Source organism: Palaemon carinicauda, chromosome 23, assembly GCF_036898095.1.
Source record: "Palaemon carinicauda isolate YSFRI2023 chromosome 23, ASM3689809v2, whole genome shotgun sequence".
NCBI lineage: Eukaryota > Metazoa > Arthropoda > Malacostraca > Decapoda > Palaemonidae > Palaemon > Palaemon carinicauda.
In genome coordinates this window covers 99,197,258-99,209,688 of record NC_090747.1, presented here as the reverse complement: position 1 = coordinate 99,209,688, position 12,431 = coordinate 99,197,258, and the positions used below count along the sequence as shown (strand labels likewise).

Genomic DNA, 12,431 nt, shown 5'->3' with positions numbered 1-12,431 from the left:
CGAAATCCTTGCAACTCCTTGTAACCCTCAAGGACTCTAATACATTTTCTACTCTTTTTTTTTTGGACCCTCATATTGATAACAATTTCCAAAATTCAAACTCGCAGCTGAACGTTTAGTAATCTCTCTTGAGAATTACCTGGATATATATTCCACCTTCTCAGAAATATATTATGCTTTAATGTTGAAATTTCACAGAACACAAGCCACCACTCATTTCTTCTTCTTTCTTTCTAATGTCTTAATCATGACACGAGTCCTTTTCATAAAAGAGCTCTTGACAGATGAAGGATAAACATCACGTTCTCTTCCAAGTGGAGACGAGTCATTCTACCCTTTGAACTCTTGAACAGAATCTTAACTAGAGGGGCACTCAGTAGAGCGCAGACCTCCGCCGCGGTAGCTTATTCCTCAACCTTTTGTTCTACCTTGACCTTATCCTTTGATCTTAATGTGTATCAATAAGCGTGGATTTTCAAACACTTAAATACGAACCAAGTTTGAAGTCTCTGTGATAACGATGTGCAAACTTATGGCTGGTTACGTGAATTGGACATTTTGCTTGACCTTTACCTTGACCTTTGACCTTAACGTGTATTAATAAGCGTGGATTTTCATACATTCAAATATGAACCAAGTTTGAAGTCTCTGTGATAACGATGTCCAAATTTATGGCTGATTACGTGAACATTTTGCTTGGCCATGTCCTTGACCTTTGACCTTGAACTTCCAAAATTTAATTATTTCCATACATAATTGTTAATCCCTGCATATTTCATTACTCTACGATTAAAATTGTGGCCAGAAAGCTGTTGACAAACAAACACACACACACAAACACACAAACAGGATTGAAAACATAACCTCCTTGCAACTTCGTTGGCGGAGGTAAATACCAGGTCAAATTGGCCAGCCTAAAAGGCCTTTCCTATAGTTTCCCCCACGTTACTGACTGACTTTAACCTTTCTCTTAACCTTTTCTAAGAATTTGTTAAATCAATTTTATTTTTGATGGATGACGTCATTAGATTAAGAATTGTTAAAGGTTTCAGTGTAGTTAGTTATGGGTTACTGTGAGGCGTGAGAGATAATGATAAGTATTATTATTATTATTATCATCATTATTATCATTATTATTTGCTAAGCTACAACCCTAGTTGGAAAAGCAGGATGCTATAAGCCCAGGGGCCCCAACAGGGAAAATAGCCCAGTGAGGAAAGGAAATAAGGAAATAAGGAAAAAAATATTTTAGGAATAGTAACATTATTAAAATAAATATTTCCTATTTAAACTATGAAAACTTTAACAGAACAAGAGGAAGAGATACTAAATAGAAAAGTGTGCCAGAGTGTACCCTCAAGCAAGAGAACGAATGATTTTAATTGTTCATATGAAGACATAGCAAAAATAAATAGAATATTCAAAAATAATGCTTGTGTCAAATTCGTTAGCCCTATGAAAATCTATTTTTTTGGACGCTGGTGAAATTTAGGAAAATATCCAAGACTTTTTTTCCCTTGCGGGAAAATTACTTCAGGTAGCTCGAGTCATCTCAATGTGTTATCATCATCATCTTTTGATTACTTCAGGATGTAATAAACTTGCAATGTAATTACAATGGCTTGGTTCGATTTGTCTGTCTCTCTGTTTGTCTCTTTGTCAGTCTGTCAGTTTCTCTGACGTCAGAATGACGTCACAACTATCTAGATGACGTCACAACTATTTAGAGGAATAGACAAGATTGTTTTATTATTATTATCATTATTATTATTATTATTATTACTAGCTAAGCTACAACCCTAGTTGGAAAAGCAAGACGCTAGAAGCAAAAGGGCTCCAATAGGGAAAAATAGCCCAGTGAGGAAAGGATATAAGGAAATAAACCAAGAATATAAAAATTAATGAACAATTAAAATAAAATATTTTAAAGATATCAAAACAGATATGTTATATTATTATTATTATTATTATTATTATTATTATTATCATTATTATTAGCTAAGCTACAACCCTAGTAGGAAAAGCAGGGTGCTATAAGTCCAAGGGCTCCAATAGGGAAAGATAGCCCAGTGAGGAAAGGATATAAGGATATAAACAAAGGATATATAAATTAATGAACAATTAAAATAAAATATCTTAAAAACATCAAAACAGATATGTTATTATTATTATTATTATTATTATTATTATTATTATTATTATTATTATTATTATTACTAGCTAAGCTACAACCCTAGTTGAAAAAGCAGGGAGCTATAAGTCCAAGGGCTCCAAAAGGGAAAAATAGCCCAGTGAGGAAAGGAAATAAGGAAATAAATACACGATATAAGAATCAATGAACAATTGAGATAAAATATTTTAAAGACATCAAAACAGATATATTATTATTATTATTATTATTATTATTATTATTAGCTAAGCTACAACCATAATTGGAAAAGCAAGATGCTATAAGCCCAAGGGTTCCAATAGGGAAAAATAGCCCAGTGATAGTGAGGAAAGGAAATAAGGAAATAGATAAACGATATAAGAAGTAATGAACAATTAAAGTAAAATATTAAAGACATCAAAACAGATATGTCATATATAAACTATTAAAAGTCTTATATCAGCCTGTTCAATATAAGAACATTTGCTGCAAGTTTGAACTTTTGAAGTTCTACTGATTCAACTACCCGATTAGGAAGATCATTCCACAACTTGGTCTCAGCTGGAATAAAACTTCTAGAATAGTGTGTAGTATTGAACCTCATGATGGAGAAGGCCTGACTATGTTGATGATCTGAGATCAGCTGAAGTTTTTAAACACAGAAATCAAAATCTTATTTAATTATAAGAATCATCTAAGGCAATTTCTAATTAACTTTATATGAACTATTGACATACTCATAATCATCATCATCATCTTCCACGCTTATTGACGCAAAGGGCCTCGGTTACATTTCGCCAGTCGTCTCTATCTTGAGATTTTAAATCAATACTTCCCCATTCATTATCTCCCACTTTACGCTTCATATTCCTCAGCCATGTAGGTCTGTGTCTTCCAACACTTCTAGTGCCTTGTGGAGCCCAGTTGAAAGTTTGGTGAACAAATCTCTCTTGACATATATACAAATATACAATGATTTAAGGACCTTAAACTGACCAAGAATATTTTTTTTTTATTATGAAAAGGCGTTGATGACAAAAGTTATTGTGACGCTAATTTATTCAAATTGATTGATTCGCCAATCAGAATATACAAGGATTCTCAGTGTAGTTTTCTGTGATTCGGAAGTCCAGACTTTTATTAATAAATGTTCAAAATGTTGAAAAATTAACGGTTTAAAGGTAACTCGTGAATGGCAGAATCAAGGGATAGTGACAATGTCATAGAGACTGGCCTTATATATATATACATACATATATATATATATATATATATATATATATATATATATATATATATATATATATATATATATATATATATATATATATACTGTATATATATGATCAGCGCCAAAGCCCCTTTCCATCCAAGCTAGGACCACGGAGGGCCAGACAATGGTTGCTGATTACTCAAAAGGCAGACTTATAGGCTCCCCTTAAAACCCCATAATTAGCTCACAAGGATGGTGAGGTTGCAGACACCACAAGAAACCATCGAACTTAAGCGGGATTCGAACTCCAGTCCGTCAGATTCCCAGGCAGGGACGTTTCCAATAAGCTGTTATTTTTAAAGGTTACTTAACCTTTAAGGAAATATTAATCTACAGGGAATTATACCTTAGCAATGGGAGATTGCAAAATATAAAGCTTGCAATATAGTGACTTGGAGGTCCCTGCAAAACGAGATAGCAATTATACCTTAGCAATGGGAGATTGCTGAGTATAAAGCTTGCAATATAGTGACTTGGAGGTCCCTGCAAAACAAGGCTATCTCGTTCTTTGAGTAAATATTCTTCAACAGGGAATTATACCTTAGCAATGGGAGATTGCAAAGTATAAAGCTTGCAATATAGTGACTTGGAGTTCCCTGCAAAACGAGATAGCAACTATACCTTAGCAATGGGAGATTGCAGAGTAGAAAGCTTGCAATATAGTGACTTGGAGGTCCCTGCAAAACGAGATAGCAATTATACCTTAGCAATGGGAGATTGCAGAGTAGAAAGCTTGCAATATAGTGACTTGAAGGTCCCTGCAAAACGAGATAGCAATTATACCTTAGCAATGGGAGATTGCAGAGTAGAAAGCTTGCAATATAGTGACTTGGAGGTCCCTGCAAAACGAGATAGTAATTATACCTTAGCAATGGGAGATTGCAGAGTAGAAAGCTTGCAATATAGTGACTTGGAGGTCCCTGCAAAACGAGATAGCAATTATACCTTAGCAATGGGAGATTGCTGAGTATAAAGCTTGCAATATAGTGACTTGGAGGTCCCTGCAAAACGAGATAGCAATTATACCTTAGCAATGGGAGATTGCAAAGTATAAAGGTTGCAATTTAGTGACTTGGAGGTCCCTGCAAAACGAGATAGCAATTATACCTTAGCAATGGGAGATTGCAGAGTAGAAAGCTTGCAATTTAGTGACTTGGAGGTCCCTGCAAAACGAGATAGCAATTATACCTTAGCAATGGGAGATTGCAAAGTATGAAGCTTGCAATATAGTGACTTGGAGGTCCCTGCAAAACAAGATAGCAATTATACCTTAGCAATGGGAGATTGCAAAGTACGAAACTTGCAATATAGGGACTTGGAGGTCCCTGCAAAACGAGATAGCAATTATACCTTAGCAATGGGAGATTGCAAAGTATGAAACTTGCAATATAGGGACTTGGAGGTCCCTGCAAAGTGAGATAGCAATTATACCTTAGCAATGGGAGATTGCAAAGTATGAAACTTGCAATATAGAGACTTGGAGGTCCCTGCAAAACGAGGCTATCTCGTTATCAAGAGCAATGGGTGATTGCAAAGTATAAAGCTTGCAATATAGTGACTTGGAGGTCCCTGCAAAACGAGGCTATCTCGTTTTCAAGAGCAATGGGTGATTGCAAAGTATGAAGCTTGCAATATAGTGACTTGGAGGTCCCTGCAAAACGAGGCTATCTCGTTTTCAAGAGCAATGGGTGATTGCAAAGTATGAAGCTTGCAATATAGTGACTTGGAGGTCCCTGCAAAACGAGGCTATCTCGTTTTCAAGAGCAATGGGTGATTGCAAAGTATGAAGCTTGCAATATAGTGACTTGGAGGTCCCTGCAAAACGAGGCTATCTCGTTTTCAAGAGCAATGGGTGATTGCAAAGTATAAAGCTTGCAATATAGTGACTTGGAGGTCCCTGCAAAACGAGGCTATCTCGTTTTCAAGAGCAATGGGTGATTGCAAAGTATAAAGCTTGCAATATAGTGACTTGGAGGTCCCTGCAAAACGAGGCTATCTCGTTTTCAAAAGCAATGCACCATTGACTTCAAAATACAAACTCAGCCATTGCAAACAAGTTTCTTCTTCATTTATCTTCTCCACAGAAGAGTCCTCATTATCAATTACGGTAATTACCAAAATCCTACAGGTGGTTCATATTGAGTGTCATGCCTACGCGCACACACACACACACACACACACACACACACAAACACACACACTCTCTCTCACACAAGCTCTGATGATGTCAGCAAGACGAAAGTACAAAATCCAATCAAATTTTCATTTCTCGTTCTGCGACTTCATACATATTTGCCTTCAGTTCACCATATGTTGATATCTGAGAGAGAGAGAGAGAGAGAGAGAGAGAGAGAGAGAGAGAGAGAGAGAGAGAGAGAGAGAGAGAGAGAGAGAGAGAGAGAGAGAGAAAATATCTGGTCTCGGTAGCGTAATCAGAATCCCCTCAAAGAGGGTATGTGAAGGGTGGACGAAGGATGACCCTAGGCTGAGTGAAGAGAGAGGAGGAGAAGGAGGAGGAGGAGGAGGAGGAGAAAAAGGAGAAGGAGAAGGAGGAGGAGGAGGAGAAGGAAAAGGAGAAGGAGGAGGAGAAGGAGAAGGAGGAGGAGAAGGAGAAGGAGGAGGAGGAGAAGAAGAAAGAAGAAGAAGGAGGAGGAGGAGAAGGAGAAGGAGAAGGAGAAGGAGAAGAAGATGAAAGAAGAAGAAGGAGGAGAAGGAGGAGGAGGAGGAAGAGGAGTAGGAGGAGCAATAGAAGGAAGGGAAAGAGGAGAAAGAAAAGGAGAAAGAGGAGGAGTAGAAACATGGCGGACGTCTTAGCAGGAGGGAGGACTAGGAAGAGCCCATCTAAGACAGCCTGCCCCATCGCACAGTTCCCGAATATCACCAACAACGAGACTGTTTATATCTTAATGACCGACATGGGAGAAACGAGCTATATAATCACCATGTAATTACCGGGTGTGTAATTAGCGGCTTGCAATGAAGAATAATGTTCTTCAGAAGGGGCCAGAAGAGGGAAATGTTATATTTTTTTTTTCTTAATTTTATATATCTTGATTTGCTTAACGGTCGTTAAGAATTTTTTTTTTCTTTGCAAAAGTAGAATTTAACATTTCATGTAATTTTTAAGGTAGTAGGTTCGCCAGGGCACTAGTCACCCGTTGAGATACTATCGCTAGAGTGTTATTGGATCCTTTGACTGGCCAGACAGTAGTACATTGGATCCCTCTCTCAGGTTACGGCTTATTTTTACTTTGTCTACACGTACACCGAATAGTCTGACCTATTCTTTTCACATTCTTCTCTTCGAATTAGGTAAATTAAACATCTACCCGATAATAAAAATAGAAAATTAAGTGTACTGAAATCAGAAGAACAGATTTTAAGTTGAAAATTACTTGTGGTAGCTAAGAGAGCATTCTTTAACTAGACGGGCAATCAGTATAGGGCAGACCTCCGCCGTGGCAGCTTATTTCTCGACCTTTTGCTCGACCCTGACCTTGACCTTTTGACCTTAACATGTATCAATTGGAGTGTATTTTCATACTCTAAAATATGAATCAAGTTTGAAGTCTCTGTGACAACGATGTCCAAACTTATGGCTGATTACATGAATTGGACATTTTGCTTGACCTTGACCTTTGACCTTTGACCTTTGACATTAACATGTATTAATTGGTGTGTATTTTCATACACTCAAACATGAACCAAGTTTGAAGTCTCTGTGACAACGATGTCCAAACTTATGGCTGATTACATGAATTGGACATTTTGCTTGACCTTGACCTTTGACCTTTGACCTTAACATGTATTATTTGGCGTGGATTTCCATACACTCAAATGTGAACCAAGTTTGAAGTCTCTGTGACTACGATGTCCAAACTTATGGCTGATTACGTGAATTTAACATTTAGCTTGACCTTGACCTTTGACCTTGACCTTCCAAAATTTAATCCTTTCCAACTTTTCACATAACAGTTAATCCCTACAAGTTTCATTACTCTACGATTAAACTTGAAAAATCGACTTACGAACATCTTCATGGAATCATTACGTTCGTAAGTCGAGTACCGTCTGTATTAATTTCCGCTACCTCACACAACCAGCTGTTAACCTCTTGATCTCAACTGTGGTTAAGATCATCCCTCGCGTATGGAAGTTCTCGGTTACTTAGCATCCTGTCTGTTGCTTCCTAAAAAAAGGAAGGAAATCCTTTTCTTTGCTACTCATGGAGGTATGCGGTCATAACTTTTTTTTTTTTTTTTTTTTTTTTTTTTTTTTTTTTTTTTTTTAATAACTTAATCCTTTATGTGTTGAGTGGCGTTCGATAAGGAAAATAAAACAAAAGGATATTATTTACCGTAAAAAAAAAGGTAAAAATCCAGGAATAAATGTTGCCAGACATTAACCATTTTAAAAACGGATATATTGACGTAAAGGAGTGATATTATGGTCACCAAACCCTTAAAATATAATAACAAAATAAGGTAAAAATTACGGTCGCCTGTATTTTAATGAAATACAGCTGAGAACAGTATATTTCACGAGGACTTCGGAATTAAATTACGTTATTTTTAAATGTTTTCGGTGATTCATTCGCCATAGCTCAGTTTCCGTTTAGAAGTCATTCATTAGAAATGCTATTTTTAAATCCGTCTTGTAGTCAATTTTGTATCCTATGAAAGAAGCGTTTTTTTCTGATATCGCTTTATTTAGATATGCGCCACATCCTCTGTAGCTACCGTCACTAACCGGAGGATATATCCTTCGACCTTATAGGCAAAGGCTTTAAGGGTTAGATTCGAATGAAGAGAATCACGTGACCCAGTGGTAGGAAAAGACCTTCAGAGTTGCCAACTTGGCTTTTTTCAGGCTAAAAAAACTCAAATTTGGTTGGTCTGTATTAAATTTATTATTATTATTATTATTATTATTATTGTTATTATTATTAGTTTTAAGCTACAACCCTAGTTGGAAAAGCAGAATGCTATACCCCAGGGGCTCCAACAGGGAAAATAGCCCAGTGAGGAAAGGAAACAAGGAAAAGAAAAATATCTTAAGAGTAACATCAAATCAAATATCTCCTATAAAAACTATAAAAAACTTTAACAAATCAAGAGGAAGAGAAATAGGATAGAATAGTGTACCTGAGCGTACCCTCAAGCAAGAGAACTCTGACCCAAGGCAGTGGAAGACCATGGTACAGAGGTGGGTTTTCAATACTAGAATGTTTGGCCTTTTTCTACTAAAGGGTTGGTCTTTTAAAGCTGCTGCTGATTAGAGGTTGGCCTTTTCTCGTTTAGAAAAACTGGCAACTCTGAGTCACTTCAAAGGTTATACAGTTCTTAATGGTCTAATTGCGTTATTGTTTTATACTTTTTTATGTGTCCTAAAAAAGGTCATTTTCTGCTCTTTCAAATTGACACATCTGAGCTTGATTATTAAAAGCCATATATTTCATTAATAACTTTTCAGTGTCCTACAAAAAGGGTAATTTTCTGCCCTTTTCAAATTGACACATTTGAGCTTGATTATTAAACGTCATAGATTTATTGAAAACTTTTCAGTTATTAATATTGTACATATGGCTAATTTCAAAATGTACAAGTGTCTTTAATTTTTGCTTGATTTATTGTTATTATTATTATAACTAGCCAAGCTACAACCCTAGTTGGAAAAGCAGGATGCCATAAGCCTAAGGGAAAATAGCCCAGTAAGGAAATTAAATAAGGAGACATGATATAGTAATATCTTACTGTATCCTCAAACTTCTTGCTCATTTCAGTATGTTCAATTTCCATTAATTTTCTGTTTGATTTATTATTATTGTTACTAGCCAAGCTGCAACCCTAGTTGGAAGCAGGTTGCTATACGTCCAAGGGCTCCAACAGGGAAAATAGCCCAGTGAGAAAAGGAAATAAGGCAAAAGGATAGAATAGTGTGGCTGAGTGTACCCTCAAGCGAGAGAACTCTAACCCAAGATATTTAACTTCCTTGGAAAAGCAGGATACTATAAGCCCAAGGGCTCCAACAGGGAATACAGCCCAGTGAGGAAATTAAATAAGCAGACGGAATAGTGTGCCTATGAGTACCCTCAAGCAAGAGAACTCTAACCCTTCAACCCAAGATTTAGAACTTTCTGTATTTTAGTGAATTACCGTAAATATCAATAAGGTGAATAAGTATTTCAAATCCAAAACTTATACCTAAACTTATCCTTAATAGACCTAGATGCCCTAGAATTATCCTTAATAGACCTTGAGACCCTAGATTTATCCTTAATAGACCTAGAGGCCCTTGAATTATCCTTAATAAACCTGGAGACCATAGATTTTTCCTTAATAGATCTAGAGGTCCTAGATTTATCCTTAATAGACCTAGAGGAGGCCCTAGAATTATCCTTAATAGACCTGGAGGCCCTAGATTTATCCTTAATAGACCTAGAGACCCTAGACTTATCCTTAATATACCTAGAGGCCCTAGAATTATCCTTAATAGACCTAGAGGCCCAAGACTTCTCCTTAATAGACCTAGAGGCCCTCGACTTATCCTTAATAGACCTAGAAGTCCTAGAATGATCCTTAATTGACCTAGAGGCCCTCGACTTATCATTAATAGATCTAGAGACCCTAGACTTATCCTTAATAGACCTGGAGGCCTTAGACTTATCCTTAATAGACCTAGAGCCCTAGAATGATCCTTAATTGACCTAGAGGCCCTCGACTTATCATTAATAGATCTAGAGGCCCTAGACTTATCCTTAATAGACCTGGAGGCCTTAGACTTACCCTTTACAGACCTAGAAGTCCTAGTTTTATTCTTAACCAGTGACGATATCTACATGAATATTCTCATCTTTGAAAAAAGTATTTCCAAGAACAAACTGTATTCATCCAGATGGCTTTTGAGTAACTCAACTCCATAAAATGGTTCGACTTTTTCTAGAATATCCTTAAAGGATTTTTAGGATAATTACTCACCGTTCTGGACTTTCCACAGATTAGTGAATTTCACTAAATGACGCCTCACCGTCTGCTAAATTTTTTTCTTCATAGGATATCCTCTGATTCCCACGCTGTGTGCAGACGTGCCGTAGATTGTTTAAGATCATTAAGAGACGCCTTCTTGTCTGCTCTATGGTTAACTGCCATAGTGGGTTAATTCCTCTTTAGACCCTATCTTTGGGATGAAAATAAATTTCGTAATTATTTTGTTGCTTTATGCAATTACTAAGTGTTACTTGTGTCTTTCAAAGGAAGGATTCTTTGCCATCTAGACTTACACCTGAGAGCATGGTTTAGTGGTCGTAGATGCATTTTTATTGCGAAAAACAACTGAAAAATTAAAATGCAAAGTTTGGTTAACTGCTACAGAGGGTTAATTCCTCTCTGGACCCTATCCTTGCGATGAAAAATAATTTCGTAATTATTTTGTTTATTTATGCAATTACTAAGTGTTACTTGTGTCTTTCAAAGGAAGGATTCTTTACTATCTAGACTAACATATGAGAGCATGGTTTAGTGGCTGTTTGTGCATCTGTATTGCGAAAAACAACTGAAAAATTAAAGCACAAAGTGGCACCTAACTTGTTACATCTGTTTTCATACATTGAAACTAGCCAGGATTCACACACTGCGCTTTTCATAGTTTTTTCTTTGTGGGTACATCAAGTGTTCCCGTGTGTCCTACGCATCTGTGTAGGAATTTTCCACTGCTTTAGGGAATGATATTGTAGTTTATAAAGGAATTAATGAGTTTATTGAGCATCTGAACTCAAGGGAGCTAGGATACCCATTACATATGCCTCTGAACGGGATCAAATGGTTAATTTTATTCATTTATTAAATTGATGACCATCACACTGAAAGCTTTGATAATCAACTTAAATAAAGAGTTGATATAAGCTATAAATTCCAGGTTTTCCAGTTAATTCTAACATTAACGTTTGAGAATGAACAATATAGAATTATTTAACAATGCCTTTTAGTAGGACAGCTACTGCCTATAGTCCATTTCTTATAGCGAGCCATATTTGCACCGACTCGCAGCGGTGCCCTTTTAGCTCGGAAAAGTTTCCTGATCGCTGATTGGTTAGAATTATCTTGTCCAACCAATCAGCGATCCGGAAACTTTTCCGAGCTAAAAGGGCACCGCTGCGAGTCGGTGCAAATATGCATCGCTAAAAGAAATGGACTATAGTTAATAAACCAGTTTTTTTTTTTTATTTCTAAGATGATGATCCGTATTATTATTATTATTATTATTATTATTATTATTATTATTATTATTATTATTATTATTATTGATGCTTCTTGCGCAATAGGCTTAGATGCAACATCTCCCTTTGAAGAGATAAAAAAATATATATATATATAACTTTCCTTTCAGGGGAAGCTGACTTTGGCCTTTAACAAAATAGTCTTAGAATGTGATTGTACTTTGAAGTGAAAAAAATAAATAAAGATGGTTCGCAACCGGGTACAGATTATCTTCATGTCATATCTTTACCATTTTAACAAAAGTGATATTAAATAGTTAGCTTTTGCATATAACGTTTACCCTAACAATTATTGTTTGCTTTTAGCTTATTGCTTTAGCCTGCAAAAGCTAAAAAGATGCATTTTGAAAAGCTAGATTATTATATAAAGGAAGCATAAAACTGACTTTATCTAAATAGTTAGCTTTTGCACATAACGTTTACCCAAACAATTATTGTTTGCTTTTAGCTTATTGCTTGAGCCTGCAAAAGCTGAAAAGATGCATTGTGAAAAGCTAAATTATTATTAAGAAGAAACATAAAATTTACTTTATCCATGTTTCCTTGACCGTCAGTCTGTTAAAACTAACCAAACTTTGAACAGATATACGATTTTTAGAACTCTGCCAAGATTAGTATGTGAAAGTAGAACATTGTACTTAATTGCCGAGTAAATGGCATTTTCCTACTCTCTCTCTCTCTCTCTCTCTCTCTCTCTCTCTCTCTCTCTCTCTCTCTCTCTCTCTCTCTCATTT

General features: G+C 36.2%; 1 protein-coding gene across 1 annotated transcript in view; it reads right to left on the bottom strand.

Moving 5' to 3' along the window:
- Nucleotides 1-9,606: 9,606 nt before the first annotated feature.
- LOC137617703 (uncharacterized) overlaps nucleotides 9,607-12,431 on the bottom strand; it is a 5,609-nt gene continuing 2,784 nt past the window's right edge. The window contains exon 2 of the mRNA XM_068347701.1: nucleotides 9,607-10,107. Within this exon, the coding sequence (XP_068203802.1) occupies nucleotides 9,607-10,107 (501 nt within the window). The remainder of the gene's footprint in view (nucleotides 10,108-12,431) is intronic.